The 27361-nt window shown below is 37.5% G+C and overlaps 1 protein-coding gene across 6 annotated transcripts in view; it reads right to left on the bottom strand.

Annotated features, from left to right (window-relative positions):
* Nucleotides 1–27361, bottom strand: part of REV1 (REV1 DNA directed polymerase) — a 102161-nt gene that overhangs the window by 35449 nt on the left and 39351 nt on the right. For 5 of the 6 annotated variants that reach the window (XM_032419888.1, XM_032419887.1, XM_032419885.1 and 2 more), the window contains 3 exons: nt 7674–7842; nt 3861–4013; nt 285–994 (listed from right to left, as the gene is read on the bottom strand). In XM_032419888.1, coding sequence (XP_032275779.1) covers nt 285–994; nt 3861–4013; nt 7674–7842 — 1032 coding nt within the window. Of the gene's footprint in view, nt 1–284; nt 995–3860; nt 4014–7673; nt 7843–25975; nt 27313–27361 lie in introns of those variants that run through there. The other variant, XM_032419890.1, reaches the window with a different exon arrangement.

Raw genomic sequence — 27361 nt, forward strand, 5'->3', positions numbered from 1 at the left:
AAGGTCTACATGAGGAATGAATGAATGCTCAGAATCTCAACCTGTTACTGTTTAAATTACCTAAAAATATTCAGTTAGCCACATTTAAATCTAAATTTATAAAAAATAATAAATAAGAAAGCTTTCTATAATCTGCTAGGCTCACTGTAACTTATATATCCTGATACTCTTAAAGACTTTTATATTATGAGAGCTTAGTATTGATCAGAATATCAATGACAGCTTAAGAACAAAATGGTCAAGCATGATTGCTTCTTAAGAAAACAATTTTAGTAAGTATCTACCTGTGTCAGTTACAACAAGTGCAGACCTGCCTGTTTTCATTTTTTTTAACTTTTCCCTTCCTGGAAAGATACCACTACTTTGTCTTTGTAGGGTATTGACAAACTCAGTCAATTCACACTTCCACATTGATATGTGATGCAGTCTTGAGCGGGAATAGAAGTCTGAAATAAAATTGCAATCTGAGGGTTTGGATGGCACTGAAGGTGCTGCCTTGCTAAGAGTAGGTACTGAAGAAGTGCTTTTTGTGCTTGAAGGCCCCTGAACAGCGGAGTGGTGAGCACCATTTATTTTAGTGTTACTGTGCAAAGATGATAAGGAGAAGGAATTAGTTCTGTGTGGATTCCGCACAGCATCTGTGTTTCTAGTGCTTTGTTGCGACTGCTGCACAACGCAGTCTCTGAAGTCAGTGCTGCTCTTCTCGGCCTGCTCCTCCTCCTGGGCAAAGTCTGGAGAAAGCCTGCTGGCAACACTGTGGCCCATGGGCACCAAGCAATCCTGCGTCTTTAAGGCACCATTAGAGCTAGGAGTGTGTCCATTAAAAATGGCAGCGCTGTCTCTGTGATGCGGAATTCCGTTTTGTTTCCTTCCTGGAAAGATCTGCTCCAGCTCCGTAAAACTAAAATCATTATTTGCATCTTCTTCATTCCAACTGTTCATTCCATTGACTTTGACTTCATTTTCTGTCTCAATCTTCTTAATTATGTGATTTCTATAGCAGGAGAGAAGATTTAATTTCAATTAATGTGTGACTTTCAGGCTAAAACAATTTTTAATGTAAACATGGTCTTAGAGATATGCACTTCAATATTTCTCTGAAAAATTAAGCCATAAATTTTATATTCTTCCTCTTCCAACAAAAGATAATTCTTAGCTAAACCAAAGTAGCAAGGTAACTAGGAAAATTCTAGAATATAAACAGTCTTTTAGGGTTTGGTTTTTTTTTTTTTTCAAACTTCAAACACTCCCAAAGAAGAAATACAATGGAATCTCAGACTGAAGAAAAATAAAAACTAGGGCACCTGGGTGGCTCAGTTGGTTAAGCGACTGCCTTTGGCTCAGGTCATGATCCCGGAGTCCTGGGATCGAGTCCCACATCAGGCTCCCGGCTCGGCGGGGAGCCTGCTTCTCCCTCTAACCCTATCCCCTCTCTCATGCTGTTTCTTTCTCTCTCTCTCTCTCAAATAAATAAATAAATAAATAAATCTTTAAAAAAAGAAAAGAAAAAGAAAAACTGTTTTCAATCACTTTTCCCACTAAAAATTAAATGGGACCTGTAAATCGCTAAATATCCAGTTTGAAGCACAGTGTCTGGCATTTACTAGGGAGTCAATAAATTATGGGACTCAATATAAAAAGCTCCCATAAAAATTGGTAAGAAACTTTATTTGAATGATTATTCCTAGTTTTAGTTTTATGTAAGGCACTGTTCAACATATTAAATCCAATACTGCTACAATCCTAGGGCCAGTTAGTTTCACTCAGGAAGACTGACAGACTATATGTACTAATCCATTAATGGGGCCAATTGTTGCATGAGTAGATAAAAAGTAAGAACCAGGTTAATGTGTATGGGTAATTCAGGAAAAAAATATACCTAGAAAAATGAGGACACTTGCTTATTAACAGAGGAAATGGCATTTCATTTCTAAGAAAAGCATATTCAGATGCCAGGGTGGTCCAAGGCAATATGGACCAAGTTTCCTGATGACAAGTTTATAAACGCAGGACCTATGACAAATGTTCCGCTAAATTCACACTGTGACTCTTCTAGATGTTTGCTTAGTAATGCTCTATAATAAAGACAGAACTCATTTGCGTTCACAAAAATTATCTAAGTAACAAATACAAAAACCTGAATTACAGAACAGTAATTCATTCCACTTAGAAACACCCACACCATTAATCCAATTACAGTTCAGGCTCCAGAAACGGTTGCCTGATACATGGCACCCAGGCATTGGTGAGGTTACCACAGTATTACCAGGTTTAATCTAAAAAGTCCCTCATTCTAATACCAACATGATATATTAGTAGTAACAGTCTGAATACACAGAGAAGTCACACATGAGTCAGATGCAAAACATTACCACCCATTTCTGGGTTGGCCCTGTCTGGCTAAACCATCTCATGGAATATGATAGCCAACTCTGATTAGGTCCAATCCTCACAGATGCATGCCAGTGAAAGGGAAAAAGATGACCAACGGGAAACGATTAAAAGAAGAAGGAAAGAAAACCTAATTTCTTCCGCATCTGGCCCTTGAGATAAAGAGAAAGCAAGGGAACAAGAAGTCACATAAAAGAATTTCAAAGGAATTCATAAAATGTATTGAATATACCAAAACATAAAGATCACAGAGAGCAACAAAAGTGAAGTAAATCAGAAAAGCCTGAGGTCTAGTTCTCTGTATCACAAATAAAGATTCCTTCCACGTATACTAGCAACATATGCAACAGAATTGCATATACTGGCAATAAACACACTGCTAATATACATTTTTTCTATACTGTAGTTTTTCAGCCTAGATAAATGGATATTCATGAAGTAGCTGTAGTGGAAATACAGCACTGGTAATATATATTAATTAGGCAAAAGTGTACATGTATTAAAAAATACAATCTAATTGGCACAAAGAATTTAAAAAAAAACATTTTCTATTTTTATTAGTGTGGGTAAGAAAAAGATATAAAGTTGTGCATTCAGAAAGATTTTCTGATATTATTTGTTGTGCACCTTGATGATACCAAAAAAATCACAAGTGTCAGATAATGTGAAAAACATGTGAATATGCTTATAAGTGAACACAAGCTAAAAAACAAATGACAACAACAAAAACTACAGAAGGTGGTGACATCAGATCCCCCCAGGTTAATTAGACTCCTGGCCTTTAAAAAAAATATATCCAACTCCCAAAGCAAGCAATTTAGTAAGTATGAGAAGGCTAACGATAACGAACCACCTGATATACACGTTAAGGCAACACACCAATTAATCATGAAACCATTTTATCCAAGATTATTGCAATTAAAGCTTAAGCAGTATATATTTTAAAACCTGCCACATGGACTCAAGTCTAGAGTTACCTCTAACTGTAACACTGAGAGTCACCAGCTAAATTTTTACTGATATAAAAATATTAACATAAGTAAACTTGCTACGAATTTGGAATTTTTCAAAACCACCTAGAAATGTTAACATTTTCATTATGTATATAGCACACAACAAAAGTATACCTGGCACAGTTAGCTCATTTTTTTGAGAAAGCAACATTCCACAGCAAATTACTTATATGGAAATAATTACTTTCCATGGGAAATTTTACTTCTAATAATTTAAGATCCATTAGTTTAACATGGGAATCTAAAACGACTGGAAAAGCTTTCTTATTTACATTTTATTTATAAAACTTTCAATATAAAAACAATTTTTAGGTAAGACACCCACACATAAATTTTAACATGTTTAATATAGATGAATGGCCAGGTTTTGTGTTTGTTTCTATCTTCAGCAAAGCAGGGGCTAAAACCACTGCTAAATCTCAGCTTTGCAGCTTTCCGCAACGTAGACCAACTTACACCCTGTTGTTGAGCTGTTTGGCTACACTGCTTGGACCTGGCCCAGGTTCCTCAGCTTTGCACGCAGGATTAAAGTTGAGACCTTTCTGCATGTTGGACTGCTTGCTGTACAGCTGATAGGGAATGCAGGACAGCAGTCGTCCAGCTTTGATGCTGAAACAAAAAAGTAACACTAATTTAAGAGTTCAATACTTGGGAAAAATAAGCTTCATGAAAACTCAACGTCTGAAATGATGGGAGTTTTTCACAATGAGCCACCAGTTTTCCTAGTTTATTTCCTCTCGCTTGGTTTTAGTGGCTCTAATGCAATATCATCTTCCTTAAACACTTAAGAATAAGACATTCTACCCATGAAAAGACACACATCTGAACTTTAAAGAGTTAGTGCCCAACAACCTTACAGGAGGGGGAAAAAATAACTATAGAGTAGGATGACAAAACTGCATGCAGAGTTTAAATATTTTAATCATCATGACTTTAATATTTACCACAATTCCCCCTCAAACAATTCATATAGAATCACCAAGACTTTCTCAAATCTCATTTCACATATGAAGTATTTCCAGGATTCCCAGTTTCCACACTATGACATCAGGAAAGGAAATAAAACAGGTATGAAAATATGTATAAAACTTCTTGCCCTTTCTCCTACAGGGTACAGAATGTCTTCTTATTACAGATAACTGAGAGTAAATTATTCATTCGTAAGCACTTGAAGACCGAGAATATATTTTCTGATACAATGTTACCTAAAAGTCATTGGGGGATAGTCTGAAATGTGTCTCTTGGCTAGTTAGCCAATTAAGAATAATTTTAGAAGAACGCTAGTACTGTGAGAGAAAAATGTAAATGATACCAATTAAAAAAAAAAAGCCAAATCTATACCAGAAACTAGAGTCCTACACATTTTCTATGAAGAATAAATTGAAGAAAGATACAAAAACACAAGAGAAATGAAAAAAAATCATAAGGTGAAATCACGATCAATTTTTATTTGAGTTGAATAAGCACTCTAATATTAATAGTAAATGTAATTAGAAACAACGTTTTAACCCACAGGAAGTATGAGCTCTTCATAGTATTGTAAGTACCTAACAAATGTGCTAACACATTGTAGTTTGGGAACTTAAAAAGAAAGGGCAGATCTGGCTGGGAACCAGTACCCCCAGCTGGCATGAACTGCAACAATCATCGGCTCTCACTGGCAGCAGACCCACTTGGGAAACCTAACCACAGGAGGCAGGGTCCCCTGCTACAAAAGACTCAACACACAACGAAGAACAACAAAAACAAAATCAGCCTTTAATAACTTAGGACAGGGGTTTTAAACTGTGCTCCATGGCATTGTCAGGCTTGATGAGGCAGTGGGGTCAATCGCAGCACCTTCCCATTCTATCCTTCAAATGTCAACATTAAATTGTCTGAAAAAAAGGGTTATGACAAAAATTTGAAAATCCCTAATTTACAATATACTACATAAAAGGGTAAGATTTGCCAGGCAAAGTTTTCATAAGATAATCTCCTACCTAAAACTAATGCACATAGGCTTCTCCATTAAAGGACTCCCCTGCCTCTTAGAAGTGGTGGCCCTATAATCATGCCCACATTAACTCAGGTTTAATGGCACATACACAGACATCAGGGAATTCTAATCACAGCAAAGTTATCACCCCACACACTTAGAAGTGGTAGCTGCTTTTTAAACTTCTCAAACTAAAAATAGGAAAACAAAGAAAACATGTCATGTACCATTCATTAAATAACTAAAATAATGTTTAAAATTTTAAGTATAATAAAATCTCATAAAAACACTACTAAGAAGAGATGAACAAGACTGGGATTAGAGTATGAAACAAAACAGTACTGTGACTGCCCAAAAGGATTCCATGCTAGGACATGTAGACAGTGGGCATTTATTTTATATATTAAGACATATGCTCAGGCTGATCCATTTCCACATGGGCCAATTCATCTATAATAAGCTTAATTAAATGGCAAAGAGCAGACCTAAATAGGAGTCAGAAAAATCTGGATTCTGAATCCTGCTATTCTTGGGCGAGTTAGCCTTATCAGCTCTGCCTTTTCATATGTAAAATGAAGCAAACAGGACATATAATCAGTTATTTAAAAATAGATGATTAACAGAGGGGGAGAGGAACCATGAGAGACGATGGACTCTGAAAAACAAACAGGGTTCTAGAGGGGAGGGGGGTGGGAGGATGGGTTAGCCTGGTGATGGGTATTAAAGAGGGCACGTTCTGCATGGAGCACTGGGTGTTATGCACAAACAATGAATAATGGAACACTACATCTAAAACTAATGATGTAATGTATGGTGATTAACATAACAATAAAAAATTTAAAAAAATAGATGACTTCAAACTGAAATAAAATCCATTCAAGTGAACTTTAAAACTTATAACTGCCGTAAGTTGCTTTTTCAATTGTATTCTCTCTTTAGTTGTACTCAGGGCAAGAAGGAAGAGTAGGCTAAAAAAAAAAAAAAAAAGCTATAATGAAAACTACTATTTTCTAAGCAAATCAAGTTCCACCCAGCAAGCACCCTTTTTAGCCCACTTTCCTAATATCTATGGATCTCTCCCATTCCCTCCAAAGTCAGACTAATATTCTCAGATCCAATTCTAGCCCTAGCATGATGATAGGATTGTCTGTACATGACACCACACAGCCCAACTCTGGAATGATACTAACTTCTTAAACTGAAAACGGCACAGCTCCTTTTTTAAGGAGATAAACAGCTAAAAGCCACGTTCAATGATCCTATGTAACGAAGGGACAGGTCATGAGAAAACAGCAAAAGGAATCAATAAGATGTTCCACAGATGGGCCATCAACTTAATCCCCCAAAGTTTAAAAAACCCTTAATCTATAAGATACATTTGGTTTTCTGGAAGTCAAATGGACTTTTTCAAAATGCACTTTTGACATTTTGGAATTAATTTTCCAATACTTGATAATGTTTATAGAATAAAAATAACAAAAGAACTTCTTATGTATTATGCCTCTAACAATGGGTCAGGCACTGTGCTAGATACTTTGCATAAATTATTTCTCACCTAATCATAGCATATCAATATTAAGCCTTCTTTTACAAATGAGGATTTTAATATTTTAAATTTTAACTTTCATAAATCTAGCAATTACTCACATATATTATATATCATTTCAAGATATAAATCACTTAAGTTATGGCTCATCAAGATGACATATTTAAATTTAGGGAGTTAGTATGAATGGCCGATGATTTACAACATCAATTCCAAACCAACAACAGAAGAACCATAATGTAACAACTAAAAAACTGCTCTTCCTCTCTGTCCCCTCTCCCAGTACACCAGGTCCCAATACCCTGATTTTCTTTTTTCCCCCTTAGCACGTATTAACTTTTAACCTATAATTTACTCATATATTAAGAATATTGTTTTAATGTTTTCAATAGAACATAAGCTCCAAGAGGTAGGGAACGGATCTTTGTTTGCTTCATTGATATTTCCCATGTACATAGCCCGTCAGAGATGTACAAACATTTGCTGAATGAACACCATGCTTAGCCAACCCCTTCCCATCACTGCTTCCTGCTGCTTACTTGAGTCATCTCCCCTAATTCCTGGTAGCTGAGGCCGCAAGAACACTAACATACCAGGTTACCTAAATTATCAATGTGAGGTTAAAGAGTACAACAGTATTAAGACATTATTTTTCACCGTTAAGAGGCAATATAAGTGAGATAAGTGTTTATAATGTAAGAAGTATTCCAATTTTTAAAACTTATTAATTAAAAATTAAACTTACCTTTCCACAATCCATTCTGGCCGAATTACTTTTTCCCCCTTTAATTCTTTAATTTTGGCATTTGGAAGATTTGTGGCAATAATGTGTGTTGTTTTGGATCTGGAATAATACACATGGTATTGCCCTCCATGTAACATCATTAGCTTTCTCAATTCCTCAGCGGAAGGATCTGTAAAATTAATATTAAAATATGTTAAGACTTTTATATAGAAGTAAAGCCCTAGCTGAATAACCCCTTAAAAAGCCCAACTTAAAGAATGTATCACTGATCCACTTCCTCCTGGGCTGTGTTGCCAATGAAAAAAATTGGGAGGTAAGTTACAAAGTGATTAGGCTATCTTGCTTTAGCACATCCTCTTTCCTGCTGGAGACAGTCCACCAACAAAGTCTACTGCTAAGAGATGCCCAGAGCAGACAGGGACCTCACGTAATGAATCAAACACTACTAACAGCAGATGTTTTAAAAACTTCTGACCACACTTAGCTACATGACCTTGATACTGGTATCTTATGTTTTAAAAAATTAACAACCATAAAATCATTTGTAGGTCAGTTTACAGAGACTCCAATTAATCCTACACCTCCTTCAGAATAATACAATAGTAGATAGGTAAAGAGCTCATATTTACTACAAGCAGACTGACTGTAGGGCTATTAACAGACTTTACTCCTACGAAGTTTAATAGTTTTTATTTTTATTCAAGAAAATATAAGAAAAGTTAAAATGACTCAGTTTCTTAATATGAACTTGCACCAAAGCCAAAAATAAAGTTCACCAATATAAAAAAAAAAAAAATCGCTAAAAAAGATATTTTTTTCAATTTTGTTTCAAATTATTTTTCCCTGCTGCCCACCCATCCCTCAATTTTTTTCTTAATAAAACTATAGAAAAATATCTTAAACAAGAATCAGTGTGGTTTATGCTTTCCCATAAAGTCTGACTCACTGAAGTTATGTTATGACCAGTATTACTAGCATCACATTAAACTAATTATTTTCATTTGCTTGTTTCTTCCACCTATTATACTAATGAAAGCTATAAATTATACCTTCCTCAAAACAGCTGTACCCCAGGGTGGGGGAAGGGGACATCACAGGAGGCTTATAAATCTACTTTGTTATCCAAGCAACAGATTTTTCTTAAGCCCAAGCAATACAGGTCCAAGTATTAGGACAGTTTTAGTCTTCAGAAGAAGAAAAAAAACTAACAAAGCACATGTAGATATAACAGGTTTGGTCAATTCTTGGTAAATTCTTATAGTATAGAATTCATTTGATGTTACTGATTGCACATACTGATTGCACATACTGGTTAATAGAAATATAATGTGAACCACAAATGCAAGTCACATATATAATTTAATAGGAAGCTCACTAAACATAGTAAAAGGTAAAATTAATTTAAACAATATTTTTAACCTCAAGGAACCAAAACATTATCACTTCAACGTCTTCAACATATAATCAACATAAACTGGGATATTTCATCACATGATTTTTTTATACTAAGTCTCCAGCATTTACAACATTTGTCAATTTAGACTAGCCACACTTCAAGTGCCTAACTAGGGTTTACCAAACTGGACAGTGCACCAGAAAAGAGAAATGAAAACAACTTTTAAATAAAATTAATTCAAAATTCATAATGGAAGATTTTCAGAGGTTAGGGATCACAAAAACTAGAGCATCACAATGATTTAATGTAAAACAGTGGAAATTAAACAGCTAGCCAGTCAGAAATCTCTAGTTTACTTAATTTCTTTTGCTAAAGATTAAAAAATTTGGCTGACATAATAGTATAAAGTACCAAATTAAAGGCTAAATACAACGTAATAACATGGACACTAAATCCAATAAAAAGCAAGGAAATGCAAAGAAGTATTTACAAGTTAATCTACAACTTTCCTAAACCAATTCTAATTGTATTCACTCTTTTTTTTTTTTTTTTTAAGATTTTATTTATTTGACAGAGAGAGCACAAGCAGAGGAAGAGAGAGGGAGAAGCAGGTTTCCTGCTGAGCAAGGAGCCCGATGTGGGACTCGATCCCAGGACCCTGGGATCCTGACCTGGGCCGAAGGCAGCCGCTTAACCGACTGAGCCACCCAGGCGTCCCTCTAATTGTATTCAATGATTAAATAGAAAACAGGCTGAAAGAACGCATTACCTTTGTCTACACATACCTACAAAGCACTGTCCCCTCTACTACTTGCTCTCTGAAACCGAATTACTGCAGAAATTTGTAACTGGAAAAGCTGGACAACTTACTGGCCTACAGGATGAAATTAAGGAGGCTCCCTGAAGTTCAATTTTGCAAACTCTTGCCTATTCGTCAGTGTGAAGTGAACCATGAAAACCAATCTAATTAAAAGGTAAGATCACATGAACTCTGGTGTCAGACCAACCTGGGTTTAACAAGGACTTAACTCCTTTAAGCTTTCTCCTCTTTACAAATAAGTAAATCTGGCACATAGGAAGTACTCAATATAAAAACTGTTATTACTATTAACTAGGACAGCAGAACTCCTTTCAAGTAATGTATGACTTGAGGATCCTGCCCTGGACCTAAAAAAAGTAGAAGACGACAACACACAACAGTCAGGGCTGACACACAGTAGCCCTAACTTTTCAAACAAACACAGAATTGCCAATAATGCACTAGGGACAGCTGTCAGGAACCACTCCACCAGCCCAAACAGCCTGGCAGGCACAGTGGCTGGTGGCTGCCCTCATTTTCATAGCTTTTTAATATAATTTTTTTTTTTTAAAGATTTTATCTATTTATTTGAGTCAGAGAGAATGAGAGAGAGAGAGCACATGAGAGGGGGGAGGGTCAGAGGGAGAAGCAGGCTCCCTGCTGAGCAGGGAGCCCGATGTGGGACTCGATCCAGGGACTCCAGGATCATGACCTGAGCCGAAGGCAGTCGCTTAACCAACTGAGCCACCCAGGCGCCCAGCTTTTTGATATTTTTAAAATAGTATTTCCCTCTGGCTCTATTTCTTCAGCAATAGAACAAGTTCAAAAGAATATAAACAACAGCTCTGAAGATTTGCACAATAAATTCATTTTTTGTTTAACACTCTCCTTAAATTCAGCAGATGTGAGCTAATTAGGGAAAAATATTTGGAGGACAGTACCCAACCCCATGAAATCTCTAGGACACTAAGCTTTGTGGAACTCCATCCCCGCAATCTACTACACCAGGGAATTTTCTTCATACTACTGATAACAATTTGAAATTATCCTATTTGTTTACTTGTTTGTTGTTGGATTTCCCCCTTGAGCGCGTGCACCTTAAGGGCAGGAACCTTGTCTGTTTCAAACAAATACAGAATTGCAATTTCTTAAGCCCAAGCAATACAGTAAACTTCCTTCTGTCTGGGACAAAGCAGGTGTTCAGTACACATTTACTGAATTAACTGGCATCTCCCATGCATCAAAGCCTCCTGCCTAGAGTTTTCACCCCTCTAGCAAAAGTGGAGTGTAAGTAGTATTACCACTTCAATTCTCAAAATATTTATTCAGTAGCTCAACAAATTAGGCCATATAGCACAGGGTCCAGAGCGAGACCGAGTAGGTACAAATCCTAGCTCAATCCCTTGCAAAGTTGTGTGGACCTCAAGCAAGTTACTTAACTTCACAGGGCCTCACTTTTCTCATATGTAAACCGGGAATAATACTGCCTCAGAGGGCTGCTGTGGAATTAAGAGCTAAAAATTATAAATTGCTAAGAAAAGAGCCATGCACATAGAAGTATCTGTCAGCTATTACCAGCATCATTATTATTGTTACCATCTCTTATCCCAAAAGCAGAAAGGAAAAAAACTCCATGGCTGAGGCTGTTCTGTTCCTATAAATCATTAAATTTTTTCAATTTATACTCCCACCTATAAATCCTTCTCTTGTTGCCCACCCTCCAGTACCTTTTCCTTCAAGAAAGTCCTTGATGTACTAGCGAGGATAAGAAAACAAAATGAAAAAATCAAACAAAACAAAAAAAATATTCAGAGAAACTTTATCCCCCAAATCTTTACAACTGATGTTACCCTCTAGAGAACGTCAGAACTAAAAAAGCTTTTAGAGATCTAATAACCACTTCATTTTCCTTATTAGTATAAACAAGCTTAATCAAGTTAAACCAACTAGACCAATTCAAACAGTAGATAAAATTATCCCTCAACCCTCATTATACATCCTCACTGAACATATTATTTTTAAATACATTAGAATATAAAAAAGTTAACTTAATCACCAACAAAAATCATCACCATAGGTTACCAATGACATCTTGGTGAAGATCCTTTAAAGAAAAGAAGAGTGTCTCTGAGGGTCAGCAGCTCCCAAAAATGACTTTACCATAAGAAAAGAAAAAGCATTGGTTCTAACAAAAGATTTTTTTAAAGGCATATGTGCCAACTGAATGATTTCCCCTGAAGATACACTAAATTTTTCAACAAGCGAATTATTATTCATCAATGTACTTAAGGTTTCTTATAAATAGCATCAACTTTAGGCAGATTAATTTGTAGAAAAACAAAGATCAGAGAGACTAAGGTAGCTTTCCGAAGTCACATACAGCTGGTGGGATAGCCACAATTCAGGTCCAGGTTTCTGTCTCCAACCACTCATACTTGATCAACTTTAACACTGCTGCTACCCTGGAAAGAAAGGCCTGGTTTCCAGCTGCAGTGTGACACTGAAAAGTTGTAACATCTCAGGCAACTGACTCATCCCACTTAGCCTCAGTTTCCTCTTTACAGAATGAGAAGCTAAACTAGATGATACTTAAGATTCCTTACAAAGCTACTGTGTAATTCTGTGTACTAAAACCATTATCACCAGCAAACAAAACTTGAAGACTATTTCACAAGTGAGAGAAAACAAAGCAGGTCACTCAATTTTATGGATAAAGGAACTAAAGCAGAAAAATGTAAACGAGTACGTGCGCCTGGGTGGCTCAGTCATTAAGTGTCTGCCTTTGGCTCAGGTCATGATCCCGAGGTCCTGGGATCGAGCCCCACATTGGGCTCCCTGCTCGGCGGGAAACCTGCTTCTCCCTCTCCCACTCCCCCTGCTTGTGTTCCCTCTCTCGCCGTGTCTCTCTGTCAAATAAATAAAATCTTTAAAAAAAAAAATGTAAACGAGTTAAAAAAATACATATGTATATTAGCAAGACATTGGAAAAAGTAGGTCACTAACTCACATATCTTGATTATCTAATAAACCACAATGTCTTGTACATATAAGAGGTACAAAATTCAGTAAGGTTAGGTCAAGTACTAGAAAGTCCTTAAAAGCAAATACTGTCTCTACTGTGGCCAATGTATAAGGGAAACACAGTGAACTGGAGATCAAAAGTCCTGAGTTCAGTCTGGCTCTGCCAAAATTAACAAGTTTCTACTATCTTTATGTTTTAGTGTGACAGAGGTCAAATGGGATGACTGGAGAAAATGAATCCTAAGGTTTCTTTCAGACCTAAATTATTCCTAAATTATTATGAATCTATTTGGCTTCCAGACAAATTTTCTATCACTGCCTCATGTTATATTACCAGGAGCTTTCATCACGTTAAATACCATCACAGAAAGAAAAAAAAAAGTCAGTATTATATAACCAACTCTACAACCCATCAAGAAGTCAGTAATAGTGCTTTTGATGACCTGGTTAAAATAAACCATCTTTTATGTGTATTTTACCAGATTCCCTCCTCAACTGAGTTTATCCTCTGTAACCGGGTTCTATATCTGATCCTATTATACACTAACAATATTTGTGAGCAGGGACTTAAGGGGTCTTTGCTTCTATTAATCTCTCAACAAGCAATACTGTCAATGTTTTCATTTACATACATGTAGGTATTATATATTTAAGTGAATCTATGTGTGTAGAATCATACATCCCCAAACCCCGACATCAACTCCCAAACTGTCCATTAAAATAGAGGCACAGAAGATCCAAGACATTTGAAAAAAAGTGTAACTAGTCTACTCTTTTCATTTGCGGCTTTCCTACTGAGGCAACACAGTGGTGGTTTGAAACATGACACAGGATCAATATGCTCAGAAAATTTCCTCTATGACAAAGCAATCTGACAGTCATTTTTACTAGCAATAATCCTAAATACCTGATACAGAAATTTAAGATTAGATGCCAATTTCCCTAAGCCATTATATTTAACAAAATATGCTTTTTAAAATATATAATACTTGGCACATCCTGTTAAAAAGTGCTCTCAACACGTTTACTGAACAAAATAACAAGGGTAAATTTTTATACATGATAATAAAACTTGAAAATTTCATTTTTTTCTTTCCCATGGTCAGTAGACACGTGTGTCCATTCTAGTAGCACCAATATATATGTCAATTTTATTTAAAAATATCCACCTCAGGGCACCTGGGTGGCTCAGTCGTTAAGCATCTGTCTTCAGCTCAGGTCATGATCTCAGGGTCCTGGGATCGAGCCCTGCATCGGGCTCCTTGCTCAGCGGGGAGCCTGCTTCTCCCTCTGCCTGCCGCTCCCCCTGCTTGTGCTCTCTCTCTCCCCCGCTCTCCCCAATAAATAAAATCTTTAAAAACAAAACAAAAAAAAAACATCCACCGCTTTGCAGAGCAAAAATAAAACTTATTAGCTGCTTTTTTTTTTTTTTAAAGATTTCATTTATTTGACAGAGATAGAGCGAGAGAGGGAACACAAGCAGGGGGAGTGGGAGAGGGAGAAGCAGGGGGAGTGGGAGAAGGAGAAGCAGGCTTCCCGCTGAGCAGGGAACCCGGTGCGGGACTCGATCCCAGGACCCTGGGATCATGACCTGAGCCTAAGGCAGACACTTAATGACTGAGCCACCCAGGTACCCCTCATTAGCTGCTTTATAACCAACCATAAGCAGTTAAAAAACTGAGGAAAGAAAATCGACACAAATTTAGGGCCTATTCCAGTCAGGTCCTTGACCAATACCTTATTTCACTTACTCCTCACCACCAGTGATTCCAACACTGGAATTAAACAGTATAGTCTTGGCATCACAAGTCCTGTGTGAGATTATTAACTTCATTTCAATACTATTCTTACCTGAAAACATGCATTTTTGGGGATTATTTGCAGAACCATTTCCTAACTAAAGCACTGTCACACGATTTTAGTGCCCAGGTTTTGTTATGAAGGCGCTGGTGCTATTGTCACAGACTCTAATGTGGTATATACATACAATGATATATTATTCAGCCTTAAAAAAGCCAAGTTCTAATACATGCTATAACCTGAACCTTGAACCATTTATTATGCTAAATAAACTAGTGACCAAAAAAAACCAAACACGGTATGATTCTACTTCTTTGAGGTATCTCAAATAGTCAAATTCACAGCAACATAAAGTAGAATGGTGGTTTCGGGGGTGGGGGGAGGAGGAAATGGAGAGTTATTTAATGGATATAGAGTTTACAAGATAAAGAAGCTCTGGGGATTGGTTGTACAACAAGGTGGCTATACTTGACACTACTATACACTTTAAAAATAAAGTGGTAGGGACGCCTGGGTGGCTCAGTCGGTTAAGCGTCTGCCTTCGGCTCAGGTCATGATTCCAGGGTCCTGGGATCGAGCCCCACATCGGGCTCCCTGCTCAGTGGGGAGTCTGTTTCTCCCTCTGCCTCTGTCTCTTCCCCCTGCTCGTGCTCTCGCTCTCAAATAAATAAATAAAATCTAAAAAAAATAAAAAATAAAAATAAATAAAAATAAAAATAAAGTGGTAAACTTTGTGTAATATGCCATAATCAAAAATTAAAAAAAAAAAGCAAACCACATTTTGACAGCCATGCTTAACATAAAAGAATATGCAATGTACCAGTTAGTACCAATCCATAAACAGGAATTTAGTTTTAGCAAAACAATATCATTCATATACTAACTTGAATTTTATTTTTTCTTTAATTTTATTCACATTTAATTTTCAATTCTGCAAAACCTATACTTGTAAGAGCTTGATAGAACATTATTATTACTACTACCACTTTAGAGATGCTTGTGAAAATTAAATAGATGAAAATCTCACAGCTTTGAGATATGGGATTAGCTAGTAAGTGACAAAGACCTACAACTAAATTAAAATCCAAGCCTTGATTTCTGCTCCCATGCTCCTTCTCCAACTTACTGCCTCTCAATAAGAAAATCTACATTCTATATTTCAAAGAAAAGTTTCAGAAAAAAATCAATGAAGATAAAGGGAGCCATTTGCAGAATAAAAATTTCTGTATTAATCCTAGAGTCAGCACACATTCAATCAACTTTCCCAAAGTTTTTTTTTTTTTTTAAGATTTATTTATTTATTTGGGGGAGGGAGTACAGGAAGAGAGAAAATTCTCAAGCAGACTCTGCTGAGCGCGGAGCCTGATGTGGGGCCCAATCCCAGGATCGAGGTCATGACCTGAGCTGAAACCAAGAGTCGGATGCTCAACTGAGCCACCAGGCACCTCTAACTTTTCCAAACTTTTAAAAGCTTTGCCATTCTAATTGCAGAAGTGGCATTTGTTACATGAAAACTTAGAAATATTTCAACCACAGTAAAACCATGAAGGTTTCCTATTACATCCTTCTAAGCCAAAATTATTAGCTCCTTCAACATCCTGAACAAGGTTCTTTTATAAAGAAGACCAATTTCGAATAAAAGGCATGTAAAATAATAACATTTTCAAGTTTTAATAAATTTAAAATCAGGTTCTAAAAATTACAGCTTAAACATATACTCCTTTCTTTTCTATGTGCATTTATGTATCCTTTCTTGAAAAAACACAAGTTCCATCAAAGAGCAACTGATCAAAAAGATGAAAATTCTTCACATAAACTGTTTCTCGAGTAGAAGTGAACAATTTAAGAATTTTACAAGTATTTTGGAAAGAAAGCTCTGCAAACGTATAACAATGTCTGTCCTAAGGACAATGGTGGTAACTCAGCAAACAGTACCAAAAGCCTAGTGATTGTAGAGGAAACGTCTACCTACAGGGAGGTTAGTGTGTACTACAGGGTTTTGTTCTCAGCCCAAGACTGCACAATATTTCAATTCAGGACGTGATTAAGAACTTCTGGGTGGTTAAACTTCTGGGTGACAGAAAGTAGATGGTTAAATTGAACAAGAGACAAAGTAATCTGGGCCAAAAAATACCTCAATGAGGAAAATCAGTGAAAATTGATGTTCCACATTTTATTTATTTTGTGCTTTGAGATAAACTATTTTTTTTATTAACATATAATGTTATTATTTGTTTCAGGGGTACAGGTCTGTGATTCATCGGTCTTACACAATTCACAGCGCTCACCATAGTACATACCCTCCCCAGTGTCCATCACCCAGCCACCCCATCCCTCCCACCACCCTCCACTCCAGCAACCCTCAGTGTCTTTCCTGAGACTAAGAGTCTCTTATGGTTTGTCTCGCTCTCTGGTTTCATCGTTTCATTTTTCCCTCCGTTCCCCTATGATCCTCTGCCTTGTTTCTCAAATTCCTCACATCAGTGAGAACATATGAAACTTGTCTTTCTCTGATGGACTTATTTCGCTTAGCATAATACCCTCTAGTTCCATCCACGTCGTTGCAAATGGCAAGATTTCATTTTTTTGATGACTGCTTAATATTCCAGTGTGTGTGTGTGTGTGTGTGTGTATCACATCCTCTTTATCCATTCATCTGTTGATGCATATCTAGGCTCCTCCCATAGTTTGGCTATTTGGACATTGCTGCCATAAACATTGGGGTGCACGAGCCCCTTCGGATCACTACATTTGTATCTTTGGGGTAAATACCCAGTAGTGCAATTGCTGGGTCATAGGGTACCTCTATTTTCAACTTTTTGAGGAACCTCCATACTGTTTTCCAGAGTGGCTGCACCAGCTTGCATTCCCACCAACAGTGTAGGAGGGTTCTCTGCATCCTTCCCAACATCTGTCGTTTTCCTGACTTGTTAATTTTAGCCATTCTGACTGGTGTGAGGTGGTATCTCACTGAGGTTTTGATTTGGATTTCCCTGATGCCGAGTGATGTTGAGCACTTTTTCATGTGTCTGTTGGCCATTTGGATGTCTTCTTTGCAGAAATGTCTGTTCATGTCTTCTGCCCATTTCTTGATTGGATTATTTGTTCTTTGGGTGTTGAGTTTGGTAAGTTCTTTACAGATTTTGGATACTAGCCCTTTATCTGATACATCATTTCCAAGTATCTTCTCCCATTCTGGTGGTTGTCTTTTGGTTTTGTTGACTGTTTCTTTTGCTGTGCAAAAGCTTTTTATCTTGATGAAGTCCCAATAGTTCATTTTGCCCTTGCTTCCCTTGCCTTTGGCGATGTTTCTAGGAAGAAGTTGCTGCCGCCCGGGTAGAAGAGGTTGCTGCCTGTGTTCTCCTTTAGGATTTTGATGGACTCCTGTCTCACATTGAGGTCTTTCAACCATTTTGAGTCTATTTTTGTGTGTGGTGTAAGGAAATGGTCCAGTTTCATTCTTCTGCATGTGGCTGTCCAGTTTTCCCAACACCATTTGTTGAAGAAACCGTCTTTTTTCCACTGGATATTCTTTCCTGCTTTGTTGAAGATTAGTTGACCATAGAGTTGAGGGTCCATTTCTGGGCTCTCTATTCTGTTCTTTTGATCTATGTGTCTATTTTTGCCAGTACAATACTGTCTTGATGATTACAGCTTTGTAATAGAGCTTGAAGTCCGGAATTGTGATGCCACCAGCTCTGCTTTTCTTTTTCAACATTCCTCTGGCTATTTGGGGGTCTTCTCTGGTTCCATACAAATTTTAGGATTATTTGTTCCATTTCTTTGAATAAAGTTCATGGTATTTTGATAGGGATTGCATTAAATGTGTAGATTGCTCTAGGTAGCATAGACATTTTCACAATGTTTGTTCTTCCTATCCATGAGCATGGAACATTTTTCCATTTCTTTGTGTCTTCCTCAATTTCTTTCATGACTATTTTATTGTTTTCTGAGTACAGATTCTTTGTCTCTTTGGTTAGATTTATTCCTAGGTATCTTATGGTTTGGGTGCAATTGTAAATGGGATCGACTCCTTAATTTCTCTTTCTTCCGTTGTTGGTGTATAGAAATGCAACTGATTGCTGTGCATTGGTTTTATATCCTGCCACTTTACTGAATTCCTGTATGAGTTCTAGTAGTTTTGGGGCGGAGTCTTTTGGGTTGTCCACATAAAGTATCATATCATCTGCAAAGAGTCTGACTTCTTCGCTGATTCGGATGCCTTTTCTTTCTTTTTGCTGGCTGATTGCCGAGGCTAGGACTTCTAGTACTATGTTGAATAGCAGTGGTGATAGTGGACATCCCAGCCATGTTCCTGACCTTAGGGGAAAAGCTCTCAGTTTTTCCCCACTGAGAATGATATTTGCTGTGGGTTTTTCATAGATGGCTTTTATGATATTGAGGTATGTACCCTATATCCCTTTTAATCAAGAAAGGATGCTGTACTGTCAAATGCTTTTTCTGCATGAGGATCATATGGTTCTTGTTCTTTTCTTTCTTCTATTTCTTTTTTAATGTATTGTGCCACACTGATTGATTTGCAAATGTTGAACCAACCTTGCAACCCAGGAATAAATCCCACTTGGTCGTGGTGAATAATCCTTTTAATGTAGTGTTGGATCCTGCTGGCTAGTATTTTGGTGAGAATTTTTGCATCCATGTTCATCAGGGATATTGGTCTGTAATTCTCCTTTTTGATGGGGTCTTTGTCTGATTCTGGGCTCAAGGTAATGCTGTCCTATAAAGAGTTTGGAAGTTTTCCCTCCATCTCTATTTTTTGGAACAGTTTCAGAAGAATAGGTATTAATTCTTATTTAAATGTTTGGTAGAATTCCCCTGGGAAGCCATCTGGCCCTGGGCTCTTGTTTGTAGGGAGATTTTTCATTACTGCTTCAATTTCCTTACTGGTTATGCGTCTGTTCAGGTTTTCTATTTCGTCCTGGTTCAGTTCTGGTAGTTTATATGTCTCTAGAAATGCATCCATTTCTTCCAGATTATCTAATTTGCTGGCACATAGTTGCTCATAATATGTTCTTAAAATTGTATTTCTTTGGTGTTGGTTGTGATCTCTCCTCTTTCATTCATGATTTTATTTATTTGGGTCATTTTTCTTTTTGATAAGTCTGGCCAGGGGTTTATAAATCTTATTAATTCCTTCAAAGAATCAGCTCCTAGTTTCATTGATCTGTTCTACTGTTCTTTTGGTTTCTATTTCATTGATTTCTGCTCTGATCTTTATTATTTCTCTTCTCCTGCTGGGTTTAGGCTTTATTTGTTCTTTCTCCAGCTCCTTTAGGTGTACGGTTAGGTTGTGTATTTGAGACCTTTCTTGTTTCTTGAGAAAGGCTTGTATTGCTATATACTTTCCTCTTAGGACCGCCTTTGCTGCATCCCAAAGATTTTGAACAGTTGTGTTTAGATTTTCATTTGCTTCCATGAATTTTTTTAATTCTTTAATTTCCTGGTTGACCCATTCATTCTTTAGTAGGATGCTCTTTAGCCTCCATGTATTTGAGTTCTTTCCGACTTTTCTCTTCTGAGTTCTAGTTTCAAAGCACTGTGGTCTGAAAATGTGCAGGGAATGATCCCAATCTTTTGGTACCGGTTGAGACCTGATTTGTGACCCAGGATGTGATCTATTCTGGAGAATGTTCCATGGGCACTAGAGAAGAATGTGTATTCTGTTGCTTTGGGATGGGATGTTCTGAATATATCTGTAAAGTCAATCTGGTCCAGTGTGTCATTTAAAGCCTTTATTTCCTTCTTGATCTTTTGCTTAGATGATCTGTCCATTTCAGTGAGGGGGGGATGTTAAAATCCCCTACTATTACTGTATTATTGTTGATGTGTTTCTTTGATTTTGTTATTAATTGGCTTATATAATTGGCTGCTCCCATGTTAGGGGCATAGATACTTAAAATTGCTAGATCTTCTTGTTGGAGAGACCCTTTAAGTAGGATATAGTGTCCTTCCTCATCTTTTATTACAGTCTTTGGTTTAAAATCTAATTTGTCTGATATAAGGATTGCCACCCCAGCTTTCTTTTGGTGTCCATTAGCATGGTAAATGGTTTTCCACCCCCTCACTTTCATTCTGGAGGGGTCTTTGGGTCTAAAATGAGTCTCTTGCAGGCAGCGTATCGATGGGTCTTATTTTTTTATTCAACGCGATACCCTGTGTCTTTTGACTGGGGCGTTTAGCCCATTTACATTCAGGGTAACTATTGAAAGATATGAATTTAGTGCCATTGTATTGTCTGTAAGTTGACTTACTGTATATTGTCTCTATTCCTTTCTGGTCTATGTTACTTTTAGGCTCTCTCTTTGCTTAGAGGACCCCTTTCAATATTTCTTGTAGGGCTGGTTTGAGGATCGCAAATTCTTTTAGTTTGTTTTTCCTGGAAGCTTTTTATCTTTCCTTCTATTTCCAATGACAGCCTAGCTTGATACAGTATTCTTGGCTGTCTTTTTTTCTCGTTTAGTGCTGAATGTATCATGCCAGTCCTTTCTGGCCTGCCAGGTCTCTGTGGATAGGTCTGCTGTCAATCTATATGTTTCTACTGTTGTAGGTTACAGACCTCTTGTCCCGAGCTGCTTCCGGGATTTTCTCTTTGTCTCTGAGACTTGTGAGTTTTACTATCAGATGGTGGGGTGCTGACCTATTTTTATTGATTTTGAGGAGGGTTCTCTGTGCCTCCTGGATTTTGATGCGTTTCCTTCTCCAAATTAGGGGAGTTCTCTTCTATAATTTGCTCTAATATACTTTCTGCCCTTCTCTTTCTTCTTCTTCTGGGATCCCAATTATTCTAATATTGTTTCGTCTTATGATATCACTTATCTCCCAAATTCTGCCCTTGTGATCCAGTAGTTGTTTATCTCTCTTTTCCTCAGCTTCTTTATTCTTCATCATGTGGTCTTCTATACCGCTAATTCTCTCTTCTGCCTCATTCATCCTAGCAGTTAGAGCCTCCATTTTTGATTGCACCTCATTAATAGCCTTTTTGATTTCCACTTAGATTTTAGTTCATTTCTCCAGAAAGGGATTCTCTAGTATCTTCTATGCTTTTGTCAAGCCCAGCTAGTATCTTTATAATCGTCATTCTGAACTCTAGTTCCCACATCTTATTAATGTCCGTATTGATTTGGTCTCTGGCAGTCAGTACGGCCTCTTTTTTTTTTTTTGAGGTCAGTTTTTCCATCTTGTCATTTTGTCCAGAGAAGAAGAGATGATTGAGAGAACAAAATGCTAAAAGGGTAACAATGACCCCACAAAAAGATACAGTCAACAAATCAGAAGAGACCCAAAACCGGGGGAAAAGAAAGGGAAAAAAAAAAAATATATGATCAGGCTGGTGAATAGAACAGAGCCACACACTAGATATTGGGTGTATTTTGGTCTGTTAGAAGAAATTGCCTCTCAAAATTTTAAAGAAAGGAAAACATACATATACAAAAATAAGGGTAAACATGATGAAGGAATAGAATATGACTGTAAAGATGAAAATTAAAAAAAATTTTAAAAAGGAATTGATAAGAAGCTGATTGAAAAAAGAACAAAAAAATTTTAAAAGAAAAAGGAGAGAATGTGATCAGGCAGATTAGGACAAAGTCATACACTAGATTTAGTGTATATTTTGGTCTGTTAAAAGAAACTGTATCCTGGGCGCCTGGGTGGCTCAGTTGGTTAAGTGACTGCCTTCGGCTCAGGTCATGATCCTGGAATCCCTGGATCGAGTCCCGCATCTGGCTCCCTGCTCAGCAGGGAGTCTGCTTCTCCCTCTGACCCTAACCCCTCTCATGTGCTCTCTCTCATTCTCTCTCTCTCAAATAAATAAAATAAAAACAAAACTGTATCCTAAAATTTCAAAGACAAAAAAACATATATATTCAAAAAATAAGGTTAAATACAATGAAGGGATAGAATATGAGTGTAAAAATGAAAATTTAAAAAAGATATTAAAAAAGGAAGTGATGTTGGCTGTAAAAGGAAAGAGGAAAAATTCAACTAAAAAAATAGAAAAAAAATAAAGAAAACTTAAAAAATTAACTTTTAAAGACTAAAAAATCATGGGGAAAAAGCCATGAATTCTATGTGCTGTATTCCCCTAGCGCTGGAGTTTTGCCGTTCTCATTGATTGGTAAACTTGGTCTTGGCTGGCTGTTCTCGCTGATCTTCTGGGGGAGGGGCCTGTTGCCGAGGTTCCCAAATGTCTTTGCCGGAGGCAGAATTGCCCCGCCCTTGCCCGGTCCGGGCTAAGTAATCTGCTCGGGTTTGCTCTCGCAAGCTTTTGTTCCCTGAACGCTTTCCGTACAGCGTTGGAGGACGAGAGTGAAAAGGGTGGCCTCCCAATCTCTGGCCCCAGAGGAGCCGAGAGCTCAGGGCGTCACTCCTCAGTGTGCTCCCAGAGAAAAGGAGTCAATCACTCCCATCTCCCCGGTTTCCGGCTGCACTCCGCACTCACCTGGCCTGTGACCAAGCGTTTCTATCTCTGGCACACGACCTCGTTTGGAGTCTCCAAACCCAGCAGATTCCTGAGATGCGCTCCCGTGCCGCTCCTCCTGGGGGAGGAAGGGGAGTCTCCCCGGATCTGCCGCTCGTTGGGTCCCTGCTGGAGGAGCAGTGGCCCGATTGTGCCGCGGATCACGGTTGATGGCAACCCCGAGCTGAGAGCCCACTCCTCGACTCTGTCTTTGCAGCCGGCTTCCCTACTCCGATACCTGGGAGCTCTGCTGCACTCAGGCGGCCCCGGTCTTTCTGTGACCCCGAGGGTCCTGAGACCACACTGTCCCAGAGAGGGTTCCACCCCCCACTTAGCCACTGGAGCGACGTCCCTCAGCAGAGCCGGCTTCTAAAAGTTCCGATTTTGTGCTCTGCTGCTCTATCACTTGCCGGTAGCGGCTGACGGAGGCCCCCTTCCCCCACGGCTATCTTCCCAAATATCGCCTCGGATTCACTTCTCCGCACGTCCTACCTTCCAGAAAGTGGTTGCCTTTCTGTTCACAGAGTTGCTGCTATTCTTTTCTTCCATCTCCTGTTGAGTTTGTAGGTGTTCTGAATGGTTTGATAACTATCTAGCTGAATTCCTGGGACCAGATGAAATTTAGGTCTCCTACTCCTCCGCCATCTTGCTCCTCCTCCCTCCACATTTTATTTTACAACAACTGCACCATTTGTTATGTAGGAGAACTGGTACAATGGCAACACACGACAAAGAAGCCTCAAATGACTAAGCTAAATAGAGCTCTTTGCCTTTTTTTAATTAGCTCTACCTCCTTTCCTTCAAAATAATGAACTCAAACAATGCAGACATACACAGCGGGCAGACCACAAGTGGGGCTGGTTCTGCTCCGCTTCACTGAGGTCAGACTACATGCCTAGAATATTTGATTCTATTTATGACTCAATATACGCTAGACCCTGACCAACTTCATTAGAGCAGTATAGTAAAAATCAACCAGGAGGAATCCTCTAAAGACCAAAATCAAGTCATACTGGCTAATAAGCATTAAGTGATGTTTCAGTCATGTACAAAACACCAAAGGAAACAAATTAAGAAACTGCTTTGCTTTAATGAAGGAAGACAGAGACATTTAAACTAGTGATTTTCAATTTTTTAAATAGCAGAACCCTATTTCAAATGAACCCTTACCAAAAAATCCCCCAAATACCAAATAAAAGTAATTATATAAGACTGTATTCTGAAAGTTCAATTTGTAACATATACCTGTTACCATTTTGCCTTTCAGTATAGTAGTGAGAAAATCCTGATTCACACATTAGAGCTATTAACATTTTCAACTATTTAAAGGAAGTTATATTCCAAGGTCTATGTAGAAACTATTTAACCTAACAACTAAAAGGTAAGAGACATTCCTAGTAAATAACATATCTGAGTATTTGTTTCATTTATCTGCTTTCAGTAATTATCTACAGATAATCTTAAGACTATAAAACCTTTCAGGTATTTTGGAACTGAAGTTAATAATCAATTCAAAAACAACCAACAGCTTTAATCTGGAATCCAAAAGCACTTACGGTATTACTTATAACTTATGGGGACAGGAACCTTATTTAATCATGACTGTATCCTCAGTATCCATATTTTCAAGCATCTCACTTAGAATTTAGTAAGGATTCCACACATGCTTTTTTAAACACAAGATATTCTATCAGAAAAAAGTTCTGTGGAACAGAGAGCCGACCAACATCTGATTGAGCTGAACCTGGAAACTAAGTAGGATTATGACAATCCAAGAAGCTGAGGAAAGATGATGAGAAAAGCTGTTAAGGAAATGGAGAGAAGTATGGCCACAGGGTTGAAAGCACACTTTCAAAGAACTAGGACTAATCTAGCTTGAGAGCTGTAGAGTGAATTAGCATGAAGATCACACTTAAAGGATGTGACAGGGTTTGAATTTATGCTCTAGAGTCTTAGAGAAAGAACTAGGACTACTGGATGGAAACTACTGGGATGCACATTTTGGCTCACTAAAACCATCAAGCCTGCTCGAAAATGAACTCACTTGCCTCCCAGGACAGTATACCATCACACTGGAGTCACTGCAAGAGGCTGAGTGGTAGTCTGTCGGTAACTCAGCAACACTGAAGAAGGAATTCTCACACAGACAAGGATTATTTTGAAGATTTAAATTTCCTTCTAACCCCAAGATTCTGAGTCTGTGGTCTAAAACAAGGATCAGCAAACTAAGGCCCTTGGACCAAATCTCCTATTTTTTAAATAAAGTTTTATTGGAACACAGCCATTCTCATTCATTTATATATTATCTAGGGCTGCTCTAGGGCTACAAGAGCAGAACTAAGTAGTTCCAAGAGAGAGTACATGACCCACAAAGCTCTGGCCCTTTACAGAAAAAGTTTGCCAACCCCTGATCTAAAATATAGCCAAAGAGGGGTGCCTGGGGGGGGGGGTTCAGTCGGTTAAACGGCTAACTCTTGATTTCAGCTCAGGTCAGGATCTCAGGGTGGTTAGATGAAGCCCCGCATTGGGCTCTGTGCTCAGCAGGGAATCTGCTTGAGATTCTCTCCCTTTCCTCTGCACCTCCCCCCGCTTGTGTGGGCACACACACTCTCTCTCCCTCAAATTAATAAATCAATCTTTAAAAAAATAAAAATGAAATAAAATAAAGCCAAAGACTACTTCTTTCGGAAACCTAAAACATAATATTTGTTCTAAATATTTCTCCTATGCACTATTTCAGATGCTGCTCAGAGAGGAGAGGGAAGATTATGCTGCAGTAACATATGACCTCAAAATCAGTGACTTACAACAAAGGTTTATTTTTCACTCATGAAACATGTCCATCCTATGCTCCATGTCATCTTTACTCTGAGATCCAGACTGATGGAACAACCTCTATCTAGAACACTGTCAGTCACTGTGGCAGAAGAAAAAGAGGGTATAATGAAGCACAAACTGATTTTTAAAGCTTTATCCCCAAACTGATATATATCACTTCTACTCACATTCTGTGAACATGGCCAAACCGGACTTCAACAAGTAGGGAAGTAAAATCCTCCCCCAGGGAAGGAAAGCAGATTTCAGTGAACAGAAATACAATCCACCACATAGTATATTTGGAAATATTTACATAAGTAATTTGTTTTCCTTATTTCTATAAACTATCCTATCAGTAGCATATTTCTATACCAATGTTCAGCCTAAAAGCAAAAAAAAGCAAAGGCACTATAGTAATTTCATGTTTCCCAAGATAAACAATATTAAAGCTCGAATTAAATTATTCTCTAACAAAAACATGCCTAGAATAAAAAATCTAGAAAATAGAAGAAAATATACCACTCACAGTTCTATGCCCAAAGAGTTACCACTGTGATATATTTGCTTCTAGCATTTTTTCCCTGTGCTTTTCTTTTTTAACAGTTTGATCATCCCCTACTTCTCATTTTATATCCTACCCTTTCTCATTTACCAAAAATTTTTCTATATTATAAATTATCTATAGTTAGCTTTTTAACTATTTTAAGTCACCTTATAGATGGCATAATTTATAACTAAGTTTCTATTCTTAGATGATGCTTGGGCTTTCAAATAAAACAACATGATAAGATGATCTTTTCCATAAACCTATACTGGGAGGCCAATCAGGCTTATCAGCTTAGAAGAGACTCTTAGAAGAATTACTAAGCCAAAGGTTATTATAAGCATATTAAAGGTCCCTTGTGTGTTTCATAACGCCATTCTCCAAAGCAAGTCTACCAACTCACATTCTTGCTTCAGCAATGACCGGAGCAGTTATTTTCATCCATTTATACCTATATTGGGTATATTCATGTAATAATTTTTAAAAATTAAATAAACTTTGCAAAAACTTATTCTGCTTCATTATACATTTATCTAATAGTGAAGTTGAACATATTTCCATATTTTTCACCCAGGTCTATTTCCTGAAATAAACTGTTTCTGAAATCTGCTTTTAATCTATTGGGATGTGTTTTATTTCCTATTATATTTTGATGTATAAGCTTTTTTCCAGTCATCCGATTTGTTGCAACAAATTATACTGAATAATCCTACTCTCTCACCCACTGACCTGTGGATCTTTATAACCTAGAATATTTAAAATAGTGCTGAAGGCTGTACTGTTTTATAAATATAATGCATGTAACTTATAATAAATACATATATATGTATAC

The sequence above is a fragment of the Phoca vitulina genome, unplaced genomic scaffold, assembly GCF_004348235.1.
Source record: "Phoca vitulina isolate PV1807 unplaced genomic scaffold, GSC_HSeal_1.0 scaffold22, whole genome shotgun sequence".
Taxonomy (NCBI): domain Eukaryota; kingdom Metazoa; phylum Chordata; class Mammalia; order Carnivora; family Phocidae; genus Phoca; species Phoca vitulina.